Source organism: Mus musculus, chromosome 16 (genome assembly GCF_000001635.26).
Source record: "Mus musculus strain C57BL/6J chromosome 16, GRCm38.p6 C57BL/6J".
Lineage (NCBI taxonomy): Eukaryota > Metazoa > Chordata > Mammalia > Rodentia > Muridae > Mus > Mus musculus.
In genome coordinates this window covers 14,298,876-14,318,576 of record NC_000082.6, presented here as the reverse complement: position 1 = coordinate 14,318,576, position 19,701 = coordinate 14,298,876, and the positions used below count along the sequence as shown (strand labels likewise).

The window sequence follows — 19,701 nt, the reverse complement described above, 5'->3', positions numbered from 1 at the left end:
ACTGCTACCCACTTTAAGAAATATCTCAGAAGCCTGATATGGTGATGTACTCCTGTCATTGCAGCACTTGGGAGGCTAAAGAAAGGAGGGCTAATTCAAAGCCACCCTGTGCACTTCAGAAAAAAAACAAAACAAAGCTAATCTTAGGAAGAACATACATCTATCTCCCTGAGGCAAATTTAAAAACAAAACCAAGTTGTGGCAGTATAGGGGCGTTCATCACTTTGAGAATGAGGCAAAAAGAGTGTTTGTTGTTAGTTCAATGTCAGCCTGAGCTACAGAGTGAATGCCCAGATAGCGTGGACTACAAGATGAGACAAAAACAAACAAACACCCAATGATTTCTTTTAAAGTCTATATTTTCTATTTCTTACAGTTTACTTCCTCGAAAATATGCTCACTAGCATCCACTCATAGACTTCCACTATTGGGCTGTCCAGAATTTTAAGGGTCCAGTGTCTTAGACTCCCTGGAGAGTCAACTGCCATTATACTGCCTCACATTTTGAATGTATTATTCCCATGTTTGTTCTTCTTAATCTTTTATCAGCTGTTTCCACAAACAACTCGAGGATTCCAAATGTACTCGGTGTTAACGGTAGTGTAGAGAGCAAGCTTTGAAGAGATGCTGGCCTGGGTTTAGGTTATCACCTGCTCCACCATTTGCCAGTGATCTTCCTTTAGACACTCAACTTCCTCCTCTGTATAACGGGCATCATTGACCTGAGGCGTGTAAAGACTTCCTAGTGTTCACTTTCGAGTGGGTGCCGTGTAAGATGATTTTTAAGGTGGCACTTCTCAGACTAACAGCATCCATCCACAGCATTCTGGAAGTTGACAGAAAAACCAACTCTTGGTCCGTGCCTCAGAAAGACCCAAGGGTGGGTCAGAGCAGTCTGTTCTAACCAGTCTTCCAGGTAATTCTGACGCTGGGTTGTGTCTGGGACTCGGACTGAGCACAAAGCCTGCCAAGGTGCGGGGAGGGGAGGTGAACAATCAGCACCTTGACCTGTAGGACTTGGGCGGCGACAAAAGGCAAAGCAGTTGGGTACAGATTTGGCTCTGGCTCCAAGCTTTTCTGCAGTGTAGCCCGCCTCACACGGTCGCTGATTGGTGGAGTCTCATGTGGCGGCTCGCCAATCACCGGAGCGCAGGCACAGACGCGGTCTAGCAGAGCCATACTCCTATTGGTTGGAGGCCGCGCCGAGAGCCGTGCGTACGCACTGGAGAGGCGTGGCACCAGCAGCCGTTGAAAAATGGCGACTGTTACGGAACTGAAAGCTGGTGAGTGCATTGAGGGGATGCTCGGTTGCGGGAAGCGTCGAACCTTCCGTATATGATAGGGATGGGACAGAAGGAGAGCGCGCGGGACATCGGCTCATCTTTTTCCAGGGTCGTTCTAGGGTGGCAGGGCCCACCAGGGGCGGCCTTTGCGCATGCGCTATGTTAGGGCCAGCCTTTGAGCTGGAGGAAGGGACTGGTATCTGTTGTCCCCTCAGGACCTCTGGGTATCTCTTAGAACCCTACTGAGCAGACAGCGCCCAAAGGCCTGCGTTCCGAGCTGACCACGACAACACCACAGCCACGATTTGGTGACAGACACACTTCCCAATGATTTGCACGGCTAGCCCATCCGGACGACAACGTATGGCTAGGTCCTCCTTGTCCTTTGGCAGAAACCTGAGACAGAGTTGTCCATCCTGGCGGCTCTTCAGGATTTTTCGGAAGAGGTTTTCCAAAATGGTTGGTTGTGTGCAGGGTGCATGCAGGTTCCATCCCCAGGACTACAAAACAAGGAGTAGACATCAATAACGCGTGTATACTGTTAACTCTGAATAGTAATTAGAGTTAACGTTTGAGTTGTAATTGGAGTTAAGGTTCAGTATGTGATTCTATCAGACCCTTAACAACTCATCCAACTTGATTCTGTGTAGCAACGCTATGTCCATTTCATACATGAGAGTTGGAATATTTCATCCACGATAATTTAGATAGAAATCGACTCGTGTGGAAACCCCATAAGGTGCACTGGCTTAATCATGCCATTCTGCTTCCCGTAGAATAAACCTAGTTCTGAGTGTCAAGGAATTCAGAGACTAAGCCAACGGTAATGGAAATCTGGAGAGAACCAAATGGAATAGTTTGGAGACTAAGATGTAGTAACTATTGACTGCATATGTATTGGGGACACTGCTGGTGAGCATTCCAAAAGCAGACATACCTCAGTCCCCAGGAGGGACTTCACATGAGTCAATGAGCTGTTCTGGGGATGGGAGTATACATAGTACATGTATATTGTATAAACTTTTCATAGGATTTCAAGATAAAGTCTATGGAAAAGAAGTTGGGTTAAGACCAATTCCTGAAGGCATTTTTATAATAATAGCATTGTAAGCATAAGACTACAAGTAGCAAAATGATAAAAGAGCCCAGAGGTTATCCCTACAAATTGAGGGGGACCTCCTTATATATGTTCTTCTGCGTTCTCTGGTTCTTGGTATGCTTTGTGTCTGAGAGAAAAGTAATAAAAACTTGTTCCTAATCAGTGATCTTACATTTTCTGGGCTTTTACTGGTCTAAAACCTCTTCCATTTCACCTAGCTCTTTCTCTGAGAAGTAGAGTTCATTACCTCGGAGAAGGCAGCTGAGGCATGGTTTAGGAATCTGCCACCAAGTATGAAGGACATGCTGCGTTTCCCAAATCCAGCTCATTACTTTGCGTTTTCTGCAAAGTTTGAGGCTGTACTGTGTGTACTTCAGAGTAACTGGGACAGGATGCTTGCCAGTAGAAAAGACTCTTTCCCTTAATTTCCAAAGATGGAACTAGAGAACGGGGATTGTGTTATGATCTTAAGATAAAGCTGTCCTTTTATGGACCTGTTTCAGAGTATAATTGGTTGACACCTGTAGAAAGGTTGAAGGAGTGCTTTAGAAATAAAAGAGAAGAAAAGTGAAAAGTCTAAGAGTGGCTATCCTCGATCACGTGGCCAAGGACTGTTGTTAGTTACTAAAGATCAGAAACTCTGCTTATATGTACCTAAATGTTTCCGAACTGCTCTATGGGTTTTAATTATTGTGGCATATTAATGCCTTTGCCATCGGCAGAGCAAAGTGCACTATTAACCTACAGTTTTCATCAATAATGTAAGGTACTATATTATAAATATTTAGTGGGTTCTTAACTGTATTCTAGGCATTATGTTGATTTTCTAAAATTGCTGTTTAGTCACAAAAGACTATTTGAGAAAGGAAGGTTCCATATTACTGTTAAGGGATGATGACAGCTCAACCCTAGCCCATTTTCTATACTCAGTCTGTATACTTATTTCAACTTTTGATGTTTGTCACAGTGTACCTTTTCAAGACATAAGGTTACATTTGACATGCATACTCCTGACTCCATAAGTTAGCAGTGGTATAGTCCCTTATTCGAGTATCATTACATTTCTTTTTTTTTTAAGATTTATTTTTGTGTTTCTCTCTCTCTTTCTCTCCCTCTCTCTCTCCCTCCCTCCCTCTCCCTCTCAGCCGTTGTGTTGCACGCGCGCCCGCGCATGTGCGTGTGTGTGTGTGTGTGTGTGTGTGTGTGTGTGTGTGTGTGTGTGCGCATGTGTACAAGAGGAGGCCAGAAGAGGGCCCGGAGTTCCCCTGGAGTTACAGATGGTTGTGAGCTGCCCACGTAGGTACCAGGAAGCAAACTGAGGTCCTCTGCAAGAACAATACACATTCCTTACTAAGTCATCTCTTCCGCCCCTTATGTTACATTTCTAACCAGGCTGGGCATTTCAAAATCCTACTGTTGGGCTAGTAATGTAGCTTGCTTGTCATGCGTGAGGTCCTGGGTTCAATCCCCAGCGACACAGGCATTGGGAGTGGTAATGAACACCTATAATCCCATCACAGCCTACTTGTGAGATAGAAGAAGGAGAATCAGAAGTTCAGGGTCATGTTCAGCCTAAGAAGTTATCCTTGGGATACAGCCTAGGTATGAAGCCCAAGCTGATCTGACTTCCCATCCTCCCAAGTACTAGGATTATAGGAATCTGCCACCGTTCAGCTAGGTAGAGTCAGGTGGGTCTCTCTGAGTTTGAGGCCAGCTTGGTATGCATAGTAAGTTCCAGGACAGCCACAGCTACATAGACTCTGTCTCAAAAAAACAAAACAAAACAAAACAACCCAAAACTATGGATTTCAAAAGTTGGTCTGCATTAATAGTAATAATGACACATCCCTCTTTTGTGGAGGGCAGGTGGTTTTCTGTAATTACCCTGGATTAAAGTACTGTCTGAATCCGCGTGGGAGCTGTGGGTGTGAGCGAACTGTAATTGTGGTCAACCTTTTCTCCCACTCAGCTATAGTCCCTAACTAAAGCTACAGCACTGATAAGCTTGAATTTGCACAAATATTGATTTGATCATTACTGATGTCATTGTTCCGCTTGTCTCTTTGAATCAAGAGCTATATTTGTGTCATTCTCCTTTTAAACATTATTCTTTAGCACATACCTGAAATATCAACACTTACACTATAACAGAAGCATTTATATTTTATATTTATTTAACAGTTTTAAAGGACACCTTGGAAAAAAGGGGAGTGTTAGGACATTTAAAAGCAAGGATCCGTGCTGAAGTTTTCAATGCCCTGGATGATGATCGTGAACCCCGACCGTCTTTGTCTCATGAGAACCTTCTAATTAATGAATTAATTAGGGAGTATTTGGAATTCAATAAATATAAATACACAGCCTCTGTCCTCATAGCAGGTAAGTGGTTATTCAACACTGGAGAAAAGATCTCCTTTTTTTCCCTAATTCTTAGAAAGCATTTAGCCTGAATATGTAATTTCATGACTGTGTCAGGCAGGTGACTGAACACTTAATATCCATGAGCTCTTGTCATAGCATGAACAAGTTCTGTTAAGCTTTATGCTGTTGGTGAAAGAGCTAGGACCTTCTACTGCAGGTTCTCTGTAGTGGTAGGAGCGCTTTGGCCCAAGAGCTCTCTGGATTCACAAATGGAAGAACGCACGCGCACGAGCGCTTCAGTTACTTTTGATATGCCTTGACTAGTTCAGTGGCTGGGCACTTCTAAACTTCCCCCGTGACTAGCACACATGCCCCTCTGGTATTCCTGAGTTAACAGCTTTCTATTTATTTATTTATTTATTTATTTATTTAGGTTTTTTGAGACAGGGTTTCTCTGTGTAGCTCTGGCTGTCTTGGAACTCACTCTGTAGACCAGGCTGGCCTTGAACTCAGAAATCTTCCTGCCTCTGTCTCCCAAGTGCTGGGATTAAAGGCATGCACCACCACTGCCCGGTGAGTTAACATCTTTTAAAATCTATATTTCATCTCTGCTACCCTGTTACCTTCTGGGGAACTCACCCTATAGGGTCCTCATTCCTTTCCGCCTGCATGGCTGGAAGGTTTTTCTCTTGCAGCTCTTGAATCTGATCCTCCTCCTTCCTAGTCATGGTGATTCTCGCCTCCCTCTCGCCCGTCTCAGTCTCCTGCCGGAGCAGTCTAAAAGTCCTGCCCTGTCTCCCCATTCAGCCAATGGCTGTACAGCAATTCTTTATTATTACTCGAAGCCAGCTGAGGACAGGGACCCCTCAGTCTAGAGGCTTTTTGGGAGCTCAAATAAGACAGAGCTCTGCATGTGATATTAAGCATACATTCTCATAAAGGATAGTGATTCTGCCATGCTGAAGGATCTCTAAAGATAGTATCACTGTCTGTTTCCCTCAGTTTTTTATAGCTGGCTGTATAATACCTTTAACACTCCAGAGGAGAGCAAGAAAAAGGAAAAAAAAAATGAAAACCGTGTCAGTTAGGTGTGTTGGAATTGAGTGCCCCTAGGATGAAATCATGACAGTGCTGTTTCATATGAAATGTTTTAGTGTTTTAGATTGGTATGCTTGCTCATGCCTATAGTCTGAGAAACTCAAGGGGCTAAAGCAGAAAGGCACTGCTTCAAAATATAAAATAGCTGGAGCTCAGTGGTGGAACATTTATTTGCCAGAGCTTAATTCCCCGTCACTGGTAGGAGGCTCGGGGAGGGGCGAATGGGAGGTTGATGATGGGACATGGCTGAGTTTCTGTTCATCAGGTTTGCTTTTTTCAAAATGTCATATATATGGAAGTCTAAAGGCGTTTGATACTTGCCTCACTTCACCTAATATAGTGCACTACAAAGCATTAAAGGTGGTGGTGGCACACACCTTTAGTCCCAGCACTTGGGAGGCAGAGGCAGATGGATCTCTTGAGTTCAAGGCCAGCCTGGTCTACAGAGTGAGTTGCAGGGCAGCCAGGACTACACAGAGAAACCCTGTCTCAAAAAACCAAGCAAAATAAGCACTGGCAGTTGGGGCTGACTTTGTACCTGTGGATAGGGGATGCTGCGGCTGGGCTGCTTTAGCTGCTCTATACTTTGTGACTGCCATGAATCAGATCCGCAGAAACATTTACAGGAAAGGTTTTTAAAATCTCATTTCGCCATATTGTCTGGAAAGTGAATGCTTCCTTTCAGGCAATAACCTACCACTGCTTTCACCTGGCTCTAGCATTTAATCTTCTCCCCAGGAAGATGGTGGCTCATACACGTAGCACTCCGGAAACAAGGTCAGAAGACTCCCTGCAAGTTGAAGGCCTGACTAGGACACATAGCTGAATTTGAAGCAAGTCTGGGCTAGACTGAGAGTCAGTCTAGAAATATAATAATTAATTTTAATCTTAGAATTACTCTCCGTGAATGGAATATTGATTGATTGATTGATTGAGACAAGGCTTCTTTGTGTACCCATGGCTGTCCTGGAACTTTCTATGTAGACCAGGCTAGCCTCGAACTCAAGAGATCCACATGCCTCTGCTTCCCAAGTGCTGGGCTTAAAGTCATAATCGTGAGCCACTATGGCACAACTAAAAGAATTTCTTTTTAATTATAAGTGTTCTATCTGCATTTACACTTGCGTTCCAGAAGAGGGCAGCAGGTTCCTCTGTAGATGGTCGTGCGCCATCATGTGGTTGCTGGGAATTGAACTTGGGACCTCTGGACGAACAGCCTCTTAACCTCTAAGTCATCTCACCAGCCCTAAATGTATATTTTTAAAATGAGTTATTTAGTATTACCATGTGTTTATAAACTATGGACATCTCAGAAAACACACTAAAGTCTAGTATTGTAGTTTTAGATGCAGAAACCATATTACCAATCACAAATTAAGGATAAAACTAAGTATGTGTTAAACTGTAATTAAGCTCCACATTTAATTGTTTGGGTATATGTTAACATCATAAACTCATGTATATGTTAGCTCTGTCTTGAATGTGCTGTCAGCATTCTTCCAAAATCTGAGAAATGTATCTACCTGGGAGGTATGGTTATTATCAAAGTTGAATTTGCCTTTTAGATTAATAGACTCAGTGTTTTCCTGAATTTTTCCCTCCAGAATCTGGTCAACCTGTAGTTCCATTGGACAGACAGTTTCTCATCCGTGAACTAAATGCCTTTGAAGAATCAAAGGATAACTCAATGTAAGAAGTTTTTAAAAAGAGGTTTGCACATGTTATCATCAGATCCTAATGGCATAGTGCTGGCTATGATTTATTTTAATCCAACAGGAACTTATTTAGGTTTATTGTATGTTACACATTTTACAATATCTAAGAAGTGTAGACCAAACATCTGAGGTCTCTGCTGCAGCTGAGCTCTCTGTGGCCTCTGAGGACTGAATACTTAGCCAACCTGCTTCCCTGCATCACTCCCTTTCTTTCCCTCCCTCCCCACCCCTTCCTTCCTTTGGGGGCTTCCTCCCCCCCATCAGTTTCTCACAGTGGTGGTAATTGACACAGGGCCTTGTATGTGCAGCAAGCCCTTTACCCTGAGCAGTGACCCTGGCCCAGCCCTCTACTTCTTTCTTTTTTAAGCTGCTTTTCTTTTCTTTTCTTTTCTTTTCTTTTCTTTTCTTTTCTTTTCTTTCTTTCTTTTTTTTAATAGTCCCAGCTGTCTTGGAACTCTAGCTCTGTTCTAGCTCAGCCTTGAAATCACAGATGTCCAGTTGACTCTACCTCCAGAGTGCTGGGACTAAAGGCATACACCACCAACAACTGGCTTTTTTAAACTTAAAAAAAATGTATGTATATAGGTGTTTTGTCTGCATGCATGTCTGTACACCACATACGTGCCTGATTCCCTCAGAGGCCTTGGAGCTGGAGTTACAGGTGATTGTAAGGCACCATGTGGGTGCTGGGCATTGAAGCTGGACCTCTAGAACAGCGAGTGCTCTGAACCGCTCTGAGACATTGCTCCAGCTCCTCCCCCTTCTTTCTAAGAATGACTCTTCTTGGCCTCTTGATCTTTTTTTTCTTCTTTGTAAAGCTTTGTTCTTCGAGTTGTTTCTTCTTCATATTTAACTCTTCCTCCTTCCTTCCTTCCTTCACTTCAATGTAGGAACTAACTCAGATCTCATCTCTAAACAGAGGAAAGGGGCCTTCCAGTCAGCTTCCTCTTATCCCACCTCTGCTTTATAGCTTATCATTGCCAGACCTGTTGTGTCTGCCCTCTGCTTTCACGTTACCATCCCCTTCTCTTCTGCTGCCTGCATCGGAAATTGTTCCTTCTCCTCCTCTACATGAGTCATTTCTTAGTTCCTTCCCTGTGTTTAATGCCTTTTATATTTTTCCAGAGTCCCTAACTGGTTAATTGGTTAGCTTGTACCTAGTGCCAGAGTGCACAGCTCAGAGAAACCTTTCCTTGCTGAAAACTTCTTTGAAGATTTATGTTTTCCTTCTAAAAGTTCATGGATTTTTTTCATTTGTTTTTGTGGTATAATTATATTTTAATATAAAGTTTTTTTTTTTAAGATTTTTAAAAATTTATTTATTTTATGTATATGAGTACACTGTAGCTGTACAGATGGTTGTGAACCTTCATGTGTTTGTTGGGAATTGAATTTCTAGGATCTCTGTTCGCTCTGGCCAATCCTGCTCGCTCTGATTTGCTCAGGCCCAAAGATTTATTTACTATTATACATAAGTACACAGAGCTGTCTTCTGACACACCAGAAGAGGGCGTCAGACCTCATCACGGGTGGTTGTGAGCCACCATGTGGTAGCTGGGATTTGAACTCAGGACCTTCGGAAGAGCAGTCAGTGTTCTTACCTGCTGAACCATCTCACCAGCCCTGAATTGTTTTTTAGTTTTTTAGTTTTTTGTTTTTTAAAAGATTTATTTATTTATTATATGTAAGTACACTGTAACTGTCTTCAGACACTCCAGAAGAGGGTGTCAGATCTCATTATGAATGATTGTGAGCCACCATGTGGTTGCTGGGATTTGAACTCAGAACCTTTGGAAGAGCAGTCAGTGCTCTTAACCTTTGAGCCATCTCTCCAGCTCCCTCCCCCCGACCCCCAAACTGTTTTTGTATATGCCATTTAACTAAGTCTCCCTCAGTGCTGTCCTGTCCCTAGCATCAAGTATGGGTCCTGAGTTTTTGCAGCACGTTGCAATACTGACTTCTTTTTTCTCCACACAGCTTCCCATCCCATGTTTCTTGTGGTTCTTCACTGTCATAAGAGTTCCCCAGACTTACTTAGTCTTTCTTTCTTCATTGACTCCTTTAAGTTTCAGTGGGCACTCCATAGAGAGTGTCTTCCGTTTCCATTTCTTTTCACACACCACCCCTATACCCGAGCCTCTAGGGAGGTCTGCATGGGGCAGATGGGCTTGGATCACTTTCCTGCTGGGGCCCATGTGTCTGTGGCATCTTAAATGCAGTGTGTTGAGAATACCAGGGTGCTCTTCTTGCCGACTCACAACGCTCCTTACAGGCTTTTCTTGTGGCTGCTCAGGCTTTAAAGGCAGAGCCACAGGCAGGTTAAAGACAGGTTTTCTTTCTCCTTCAGCAGCACTGTTGCCTCTGCCTCTGCTTATCTCTCAGTCTCAGTGCCTTGTGCCACACTGTTGACACTATCAGGAGCCACCTGGCTAGTTCTCCAGTCGCTCCCTTTCCAAACTCTTTTTACCCTGCCCTCTGTCTTCCTAAGGCAGCTACTGTATTGCTTAAAAACATGCAATGAATTTCCATGGTGTATGTGAGCAAGTCAGATCCTTAGTATTGCTTCAGCTTCAGTGGCTCGACCCACCTCTTAGTGGCACACAGTTATTGCAGCTTCATGGTTCATGGCCTTTGCACCAAATGTTCCCTCTCCTCTCCAACTTCTGTGGGTTCACCTTTTATCTTCTTGGCCATGTTTAGATGTTCCCACAGGAGTTGGGAGGGAGAAAGCCACCCACAGGCTCTTGTGCTCACTGCATTGAATTTCAGCTTCCAGGAAAACTGATTGTCCGCATAAAATCCAGGTGACCTCGAGAAGAAGAAAAGAAAGCATTTCTTAGTTCCATAGTTTCATGTTTTCTCCTCTTTGTCTTTGTGCTGACATGACAAGGCTACAGCAGATTTTAACAGCAAGCTAAGCAGACAGACTACAAAGGAGCGTAATAGCTATTATGCTGCATTTTAAATAAATAAAATTATTCGAATAAGTGCTGCATGTACCAGTTGAGTGTTACTGTAACACTGTATATTTCTCTGCTGCTTACTGCACTTTGTCATTGATTTGCATTGGGTGTCCAGATGTTGTCCAGCTCTGGGCTGGGTAGCTGAGGAGCTCTTTCTGAAGGAAAAGCTTTGAAGCACTAGGTGTGAGAGAGTATAGTGAGCTGACTGTTTGCCTACACTTATTTTGCCTATGTATTAACACAGTGTTTGACTTATGTAGTGACATGGCATGAACCTTAGATAGGGAACAGTGGCCTAAGTGAGGAGAAATCACTTTTGAGGGGTCATAATGAAAGTATTGGTGTTTTGCTGCAAACCATGTAGGAGATATAGAAAAGTGTGCTATTGCCCCCAGCTGCTGCCCACTGATAGCTGTCACTGCCCAGAGGTGACTCAGTGAGCAATTCCCCTTGTATCATTCAGACACAGCACATGAAGCACAGCTGTGTGGTTTTCCTTCCACATATGAAGGAATCGTATTGTGTATATACATCTCTTTTTCAAACACTTTAGTTCCTCTTATTTGAGGGTCACTGTATTTTGTCTCAGAGGTTTTTTTTTATCTACACAAAATGAGAGAGTGTCTATTGAAGGCTGTCTCTGCTTCCTTTCCTTCCCATGCAGACCACATCTTCCCCTTTAATGGCGTTCTTGTGTTGTGGATTTCCAGCATTTTACTATTTTGCCAAAACTTATCTGATACTTGCTACAATGTGGGGCATTGCTGTAGACACTGGAGATGTGGCAGCACAGTTTTCTACAGTGTCCCCAGAGAGTGACTGGGGAGTGCGTAGTCTATGAGATGCTCACAAACTGCCATTGAACTACATTCCCTCCTGGTCATTTATGATCTGCTTAAATGGTGCATGTACACGGAGAAATCCTGCCACACGAAGAGCCTTTGCCGTCTAACTTGGGTTATCCATATTTGTTTGGTGAAAAAATCTTTAAGGGGGCTGTTATCCCCATTTTACAGAGCTAGTGGTCATGGGTATAATAATCACTACATTTGAATGTTAAGCAAAACAGTGGGTAATGGTTTAAACATTTGGACAGTTTTTGAAATGTGTGGAGATTCTAAGAGTAGCTATCTTAGTCAGTGTGAACAGACACCATGACCACAGCAGCTCTTATAAAGGAAAACGTGTAATTGGGGCTTGCTTACAGTTTCAGAGGTTTAGTTCATTCTCTTCTTGGTGGGAAGCATGGCACCACACAGGCAAGCATAGTATTGGAGAAGTAGCTGAGAGATCTCCACCTGGAACTCTAGGCAGGAGAGAGAGGACACTGATACTAGCTTCTGAAACCCCAAGGCCCACCCCCAACCTCTTCCAACAAGGCCACACCACACCTCTTAAATCCCTCTCAAGTAGCACCACTCCCTGATTCAAATGAGCCTCAGATGGCCATTTTTATTCAGACTACCACAGTAGCAGGTATAGGGCCATCCAAGTAGAAGTTAGTTTGCATTTGACGGGTGTCTAGCAAGTAGCTGTTAGATTTTTTTTTTCCTAGCTCTTTGATAGCCTCTGAAACCTTTGCTGCAGATGAACAAGTTCAAAGGGGAAACTGGTGACCAGCTTTATTTTCAGAGAGTGAGGGAGCCTCTTCAGGAGTGTGTGTGTTGGGGGAGTGTGTGCTGGAGATCAACCTTGGGGCTTTGCGCATGCGAGGTGAGTGCTTGTCACTGAGCAACACCTAAAATTTTTTTTAAAAAAACATGGCCTTTTAAAACTTATTTTTGGAAATAAACTTTACTGTCGAATTGTATGTTAAATGTGCTAATTACCATGTAAAGCAGTTTAAGATCTCTGATGAAGATGTTTCTAAATCTGAAGCAGATTCTATCCTAGGTCAGAAGTAAAGCTTTTAGCAATCTCAAGCAAGCTGGCTGGAAGGAGCAGAGGCGTGGGGTCTGTCTCCCTGAGAGCCTGTAGTGCTTTCCTCGTCCTGGGGAGCTGCTGTCACATCCATGTGCTCCGGATAGCTTTTGAGGTTTCAGGCTTCTGGAACTTGTACTGAAGCCATGAGATCTTCTTCAGACTTCCTAAGTTCCTCATATATGTGCCTGTGTGTGGGACTGCTTGAATGTCCACAGGCTGTGCCTCCCCACCCGCAGAGAGTGATCCAAGAAAGCAAGTAATTGCCCCTTGCCACCTTGTCCCATAGGTAGAAGTGAGTGAGGCTCAGTCAAGCATAAGATGTGTAGACCCTGTTCTTGATAGAAGGGTCATACTTTGAACCATTTTATCAGCTGGGCAGGAGATGGATATCTCAAAAGGAAATGCATTTACTTGTATTTCCTGGGGTGAGATTGGAAGCGAAGAGAGAACACTTCTGTGCTTTCAGTAGAGCAGCCTTCAGTGTCAGGGGACCAACCAACAGGACTTTTGGTGACATATTTTAAGAAATGGCATATAGGAGTTGGTTATGAGTATAAATGTTGTTTACTCCTGAGGAACTCTGGCACATTATTGAATTCTGGTTTTCTCAGTCATAAATGGTGGTAGTATAGTGATGGGTAAGAGGAAACTACAAAGCAGCCTTGTAGATATTAGTTACTACCCGGCTCTCCTGTTAATTCATATGCCATTTTCTTTTTTTTTTTTTTTTTTTTTAAATAAATACTTCCTGGAGAACACTTAACATCATTCACATCAACTTTATTTTTTTTTTTTTTTTTTTTATTTTTTAGATTTGTTTATTTTATTACATGTAAGTACACTGTAGCTGTCTTCAGACACTCCAGAAGAGGGCGTCAGATCTTGTTACAGATGGTTGTGAGCCACCATGTGGTTGCTGGGATTTGAACTCTGGACCTTTGGAAGAGCAGTCGGGTGCTCTTACCCACTGAGCCATCTCACCAGCCCCATATGCCATTTTCTATGTGCAAGGTACATAGCTAGAGACTTGACATTGTCAACAGGATACCAAACATGTAACCTAGGGATTGCTTACAGCCTTTATGGAAGAGAAACATCTGTGGAACTTTAGGAAACAGATCTTCAAGGTCTGCAGCTGGCTGTCCGCCAACAAGATATGAAGGCAGAGCACATGGTTTTTGAGCATAACCTTGACAGGACAGTGGATGTGTAACCAGTTCTAGGTTCTAGGAACGTCTTAGGCTGGTCTTGGAGTTAACAAGCTGAATTCCAGTAGATTAATTGGGATTTTGTTTTAGTTTAGAAGATCTTAATTGTGGCAGTGTGTTTTCTGAGGGTTTTAAAAAGATCTCACTCAAGGTAATTGGTACTTTTAAATTGAGTGAACATTTGCCACTTAGGTAATCTTTTTTTTTTTTTTTTTTTTTTTAATTTATTGAGTTAGATGGCCGTTTCTGTGTCAGAGTTTACCTTTAAAGTGATTGTCGTAAGCTTTTCCTACTTCTGGGAAGTAAATTGATTTTGGTTTTGTCTTCTTCCGGAAATAGTCCTCTATTGTATGGAATTTTAGCCCATTTCTTGCGTGGTCCTCCAGATGGAGCCCAGAATGTGCTTCTGACAGAGTCAACCCTGCACCCGGCAACCAAGCATCTCAGCTGGAAGCCCAGCAGAAGACCTGACGGTAGGCGCTTCCGCTACTCATCCTTGAGCTTCATTGGGTTTGTTCTCTGGAGCTGGTCTGGTCATCATCAGCCTGTACTACTGCACCTCCAGAAAGCCAGCGCTTTGGGGGAAGAGATCTTGACTGGGCAAAGTGCTCAGATACAATTTCAAAGCAAGGTCTTGAAAACCTGATTTTCACATCAGCAGGGTCTTTGAAACAGCCTGGCTCAGCGCATTGTATAGTTTTCTTTGAAATCAAGAAGTTGCCTCCCCCCCCCCCCTCCCCGACACCCTCTCCCCCATCTTTCCCAGACTGAAAAATACAAGATTACTACTGTGCAGAGAAGCCATGTCTGTGTTCCCGGTACATTTCCAGGACACTTGCTATGGTAGATGACAGTTAACTACAGATAACAGAATTTAGACTCTGACTCTCATTCAGTTTGGCCTTGAGCTTGCCATCAGTCAGTCTTCTTTCCTCGGCTTGAGTGCCAGGATTAGATGTGTGAACAGCCATGCCCTGCTCAGAATGCTCCCCTTTACGGTGAGCTTTCAGAGCGAAGCATGGTGACTCAGACTTGTAATCCAGGCAGTGAAGACTGAGGCCAGCCTGGGGTGCATACATAGTGAGGTCGTCGCCAAGGTGACACAAAGCTGAGTAAGTAAGTAAATAAGGTAGAAATGATAGAGTGAAACGAGCTTATGGTGATTAGGCAGCAGGTCCTGAGTTTGCTTGTGTGAGCTGGGTGTTTCCCATGGAGCAGAGTTGGTGCTCGTTCTCAGAAGGGTGTTTACAAGTGGGGTTCAGGCAGCTGATACGGGATTTGAAGTAAATTCTTAAGAAATGCCGAGGATGCAAATTGCTCTGCTACAACCAATGCTGCTGCCCCTTCTGAGTGACTTGCTGCTTCTTAAGTTCTGAAAGCAACATACTTGTGAGTCAGGATAAGCCCTCAAGATATTTGTGACTTAACTAGTTTTATTCTCTGTTTGTTGTGATGCTGGGCTGACTGTGTTATGTTAGACTAACTTTCTACTAACTTTTACTAACTTCCTAGAGAGCCAAGACTGGGAGAATAGCGACTCAGTGCTGGCTAAAGTTTAACACAAGGCCACTGTTCAGACCCACCAGAGCATGAGAGTGGGGGCTTTCCAAGTTCATGCCAGAATCACTAAGGCTCTGACACTAGTGTAGAATACTAGCCCACTAACCCTGCTAATGCCTCTTGAAAGTCTCGAGGACTGTACAGTTGCCTTTGACCTTCTCTGCCCTGCCCATCTTGACTCCTCATACCCCTTCTCTTCCATGGAAGACACTCATGTTGGCCCTTTACGGGTCATTTGGGACTAATTCTGTGTGTTCAAGGATCCAAATCTATCTTAGCTGGCAGTGTGCTTATGGATCAGTGGGTCTGGGCCTCTATGGTGTGGTATTGCTACAGCTGTTTTTTACTGATGAGCTAAGGCTAAGGTTTCAGTTTTACAACTGTGTAAGGTTGTATCTTTGTCTGTATAGAATGATATCTCTCCTGTGATGGTACCTAAAACAGAATTGCTGGTTCACAGACAGCATGGCGTATTTAAGTATGTAGTTCATATTATTTAGTTCCCTGGAAAGGCTTTACTAGTTTGCACACTTAGGAGGAATGCGTGACAGTCCTCAGTTCCTGTCCCTGCTGGATGGTGATGACCCATTAATACTCGTTAACACAGCAACCACAAGACTCTAATTTAGTATTATGAAGAAAAATAATGTTTTGGGATCTAACCTTTGTAATAATGTTAGAATCTCTTTAATATTAGTGTTAGTGGCAATAGAATGTTGAAAATGAGAAAACTGGTCATAAACCAGGGTCAGTTCTTATAAGGTGAAAGTTTTAAACTATCTCTCATAACCTTCCACTGCAGGGAGGGAGGAAGAAGAGGGGGGAAGGAGGAGGGAGGTAAGCTGGGAAGAGAGTCACCCCAAGATGCTTAGTGCTACAAGCAGTGAGAGGCCAGTCAGTGCCGTGGGTTTGGGTACTTCCTCTGCAGAAAGCTCCAGGGACAGCTCATGAATGAGGGTGGCCGCAGAGCTCCAGGGACAGTGATGTTGCAGCTATTTTCTCTCTCTCTTTGTTTGTTTTGTTTGTTTGAGACAGAGGTTCTCTATAGTCCTGGCTGACCTGGAACTAGCTCTGTAGACCAGGGTAGCCTTGAACTGAGAGATCTACCTGGCTCTGCCTCCTGAGTATTGGGATTAAAGGCTTGGATCACTATGCAAACTAGAAAATAACTAAGTTATTTTCTTGATCATCAATTTTTTTTTTCTTGACACACAGTGACCTCTACGTAATGCCTTGAGAATAGTCTCAGCTATAAGATATCATTTGTAACACGGTTGTTCTTTGAGTCCACCTACTACAGCAGCCGCATGACTCCTGCTTGACAGCTCATCTGGTTTTAGTGGAAGATGTTGGAAAAGATTCCATAGGCACCCACCTTTAGCAGGATAGCCTGCCACTTAGTCCTGCACTGAGTGGATGTGATCTTTGAGGCAGGGTAGATTTTGTTCTAAGTAAAAGTTAAGGCTTTTATGATCGGTATGCAACAGAAGGGAGGAACCAACTTCTAAAAGTTGTCCTTTGATTTCTGTGTGCACCTGCTGTGGCCTATGTATACACACTCACATGTATGTATGCACACACACACACACACACACAGACACACAGAAAAATAAATTTAATTTTAAAAGCCCTTTATTTTAAATTTTATGCTTGAGCTTTTTTTAGATACAGGGTCTTATCATGTATCCTAGGTTGCTCTCACTGGTGGCAATCCTCCTGCCTCCATTTCTTTAGCTGGGATCATAGGCATATGACCGGGACTGTTTGTTTGTTTGTTTTTCGAGACAGGATTTCTCTGTGTAGCCCTGGCTGTACTGGAACTCACTCTGTAGACCAAGCTGGCCTCAAACTCAAAAATCCACCTGCCTCTGCCTCCCAAGTGCTGGGATCAAAGGCGTGTGCCACCACTGCCTGTCTCGGACTTTTTTTTTTTAAAACAAAGTTTTATGTTTGTGTGGTGGTGGTGGTGGTGGGTGGTATTTACCTGTATGTATGTCTGTGTACCTCGTGCATGCCTGGTGTCTTAGGAAGCCAGAAGATGGCATCAGATTTCCAGAAACTAGACTTATAGACCATTATGAGCTGCCATGTGTCCAGTGGGAACTGAACGTGGGTTCTCTAGCAGCAAGTTCTGTGAACCACTGGACTATCCCTCCAGCGTGGCATGTGTACCTGTAACCCAGCATGGGTGGAGCAGAGCCAGGCAGATCTCAGTGTGGATCAGGATGGCATTTATTATTCTACCTCAGCCTCCCAAGGGATGGTCTTAAAGGTGTATCTCCCCATGCCCAGCTTATCTTTGGATTTTATTTTATTTAGTTATCACTTTTATTACACTTATATCTATTTGTGCATGCATGGACCATAGTGCATATGTGGGGGTAAGGGACAACGTGTAGGAGTCAGTTCTGTCCTTCCATGTAAGTTTTAAAGATCAAAGTTGGAGTCAGACTTTGTGGCAGCATCTTTACTCCCTGAGCCATCTTGCAGGCTTTAAAAGTACTTTCTACCATTTCCTGGATAGTGTTACAATAGATACAAAACAACCCCCTTTTTTGTGTTCCACAGGAGGGCTCAGCTAACAGGCAATCATAGTGGTTTTGTTGGCCCTACAATGCTGATTGCACACTTGTCCTTCCTCCTGAGTCCATTCCTTATATCTGAGATAGTGGCTTACAGGGCTCCACGCTGCACTTCACTCCAAGGGGAAAAAAGAAAAAAGAAAAGCTGAGCCTGTGCTTGAAGCCTGTGACATCAGCACTCAAGCTGAGGCAGAAGGCCAGCCTGGGCTAAACAGTGAGACCCTCTTGTTCCTCTACCCTCCAAATGAAGAAACACTTGAATTATTACAGTTAGTCTCTAATACCAAACAGTTATGATTTCTTCAGTGATGCTTAAGACATGAGTAGAGTTCACAAAGATAGTTCAGCAGGTTTGCTGCCAAGCCTCATGACCCGAGTTCAATACCTGGACACACATGGTAGAAGGAAAGCACTGATTCTCTCAAGTTGTCCTCTGACTTCTGCATGCATGGTAGTACAGTACATGTTGTAAGGAAAACTCATAAAGTACTAACACAATGCCCTATAACATAAGTGCTTGCTTGTCTGCCTGTTGGGATTTGCAGTGAATATTGACACCTGTGTGTTTTCTCTAGATGACCACGTGAGGAAGGACACAGGGCCAAGAACCACAACTGAAGAGCTTCCTGCTGCTGCACAAGCAGTCAGCAGATGATGCGATGCATACACCAGGCTCATCACCTCAGCTGTGTGTGGAGTAACCGACGTATTATTCCCAATGCCATCAATTAGACCACCACTGCTTGTAAATGTTTGAGTGTCTGCATTCAGCCACTCATGGTTTACTGCATCTGTGGAAAGCTGATCTGTCGTCTCGCTTGCTGGATGCCACTGGGGAAAATTTATTGTTTTCAGGATGTATTTTTAAAGTTCTCATTTGTGAAATCTGAAAGGGCTTTTTAGTACTTTGTATAGGGTTTTGTTTTGGGTTTTTTGGCCAGCTCTAAGGGCTGTTGCTATGCTGCTGGTAAAGCACTTCCCTCCCTATGCAAGGTCCTGGGTTCAGTCCTAGCACTGAAGAAAGAAAGCACAAGAACAGGTCTTTGTCCATGTGCTCTGCTCATTAAACTTTTTTCAGCTAGAAGTATATGGACCTATGGGGAAAGTCATTCATGTTTTGAAAAAATATCTAAAGGAATATTAAAACCAGAACTTAATTTATATGAAGTTTGATTTTTTAAAAAATACCTGAATTATTATTGCCTGCCCTGGCTAGTTTTATATCAACTTGATACAAGCTAGAGTCATTTGGGGAGAGGGACTCTGAATTGAGAAAATCCCTCCATCAGATTGGCTTATGGGCAAACCTGTAGTACATTTTTCTTGATTCATGATTGATATGGGAGGGTCCAGCCCACAGTGGGTGGTGTCACCCCTGGGCAGGTGATCCTGGGTTCAGTAAGAAAGACTGAGCAAGCCATGGGGAGCAAGCCACTAAGTAGCACTCCTCTGTGGCCTCTGCATTAACTTCTGCCGTGATTTCTCTCAGTGACAAACTGTGATGTTGAACTGTAAGCTGAAATAAACCTTCTTCTTCCCAAGTTGCTTATGGTCATGGTCTGTCTGTCTTTCTTTCCTTCCTTCTCTCTCTCTCTCTCTCTCTCTCTCTCTCTTTCTTTCTTTCTTTCTTTCTTTCTTTCTTTCTTTCTTTCTTCCTTTCTTTCTTTCTTTTTTCAAGACAGGGTTTCTCTGTGTAGCCATGGCGGTCCTGGAACTCACTCTGTAGACTCAGAAATCCACCTGCCTCTGCCTCCCGAGTGCTGGGATTAAAGGCGTGCATCACCACGCCCAGCGGTCATGGTCTTTATAACATCAATGAAAACTCTAATGTTGATCTTTAAACTAGATAACAATACTCTTTCCCCAAGAACAGTTTAGCTTCTACTAGGGAATTTAATGAAAAGGTAAA

The 19,701-nt window shown here is 43.4% G+C and overlaps 1 protein-coding gene across 4 annotated transcripts; it reads left to right on the top strand.

Moving 5' to 3' along the window:
• The first annotated feature begins 347 nt into the window (after positions 1-347).
• Positions 348-19,336, top strand: Cep20 (centrosomal protein 20). 4 transcript variants are annotated; one of them, NM_025345.2, is made up of 5 exons: positions 1,245-1,283; positions 4,564-4,761; positions 7,446-7,530; positions 13,990-14,123; positions 18,368-19,333. In NM_025345.2, exons 1-5 carry the CDS (start codon positions 1,256-1,258, stop codon positions 18,445-18,447), a joined length of 525 nt encoding a protein of 174 aa, NP_079621.1. In that variant the 5' UTR covers positions 1,245-1,255; the 3' UTR covers positions 18,448-19,333. The 4 variants fall into 4 exon arrangements, 3 of the variants coding, with proteins under 3 accessions (XP_006522513.1, XP_017172599.1, NP_079621.1); XR_001781849.2 differs by lacking the exon at positions 7,446-7,530 and having other exon boundaries at positions 348-1,283; positions 18,368-19,336; XM_006522450.4 differs by lacking the exon at positions 4,564-4,761 and having other exon boundaries at positions 348-1,283; positions 18,368-19,336.
• The last annotated feature ends 365 nt before the right edge of the window (positions 19,337-19,701 follow it).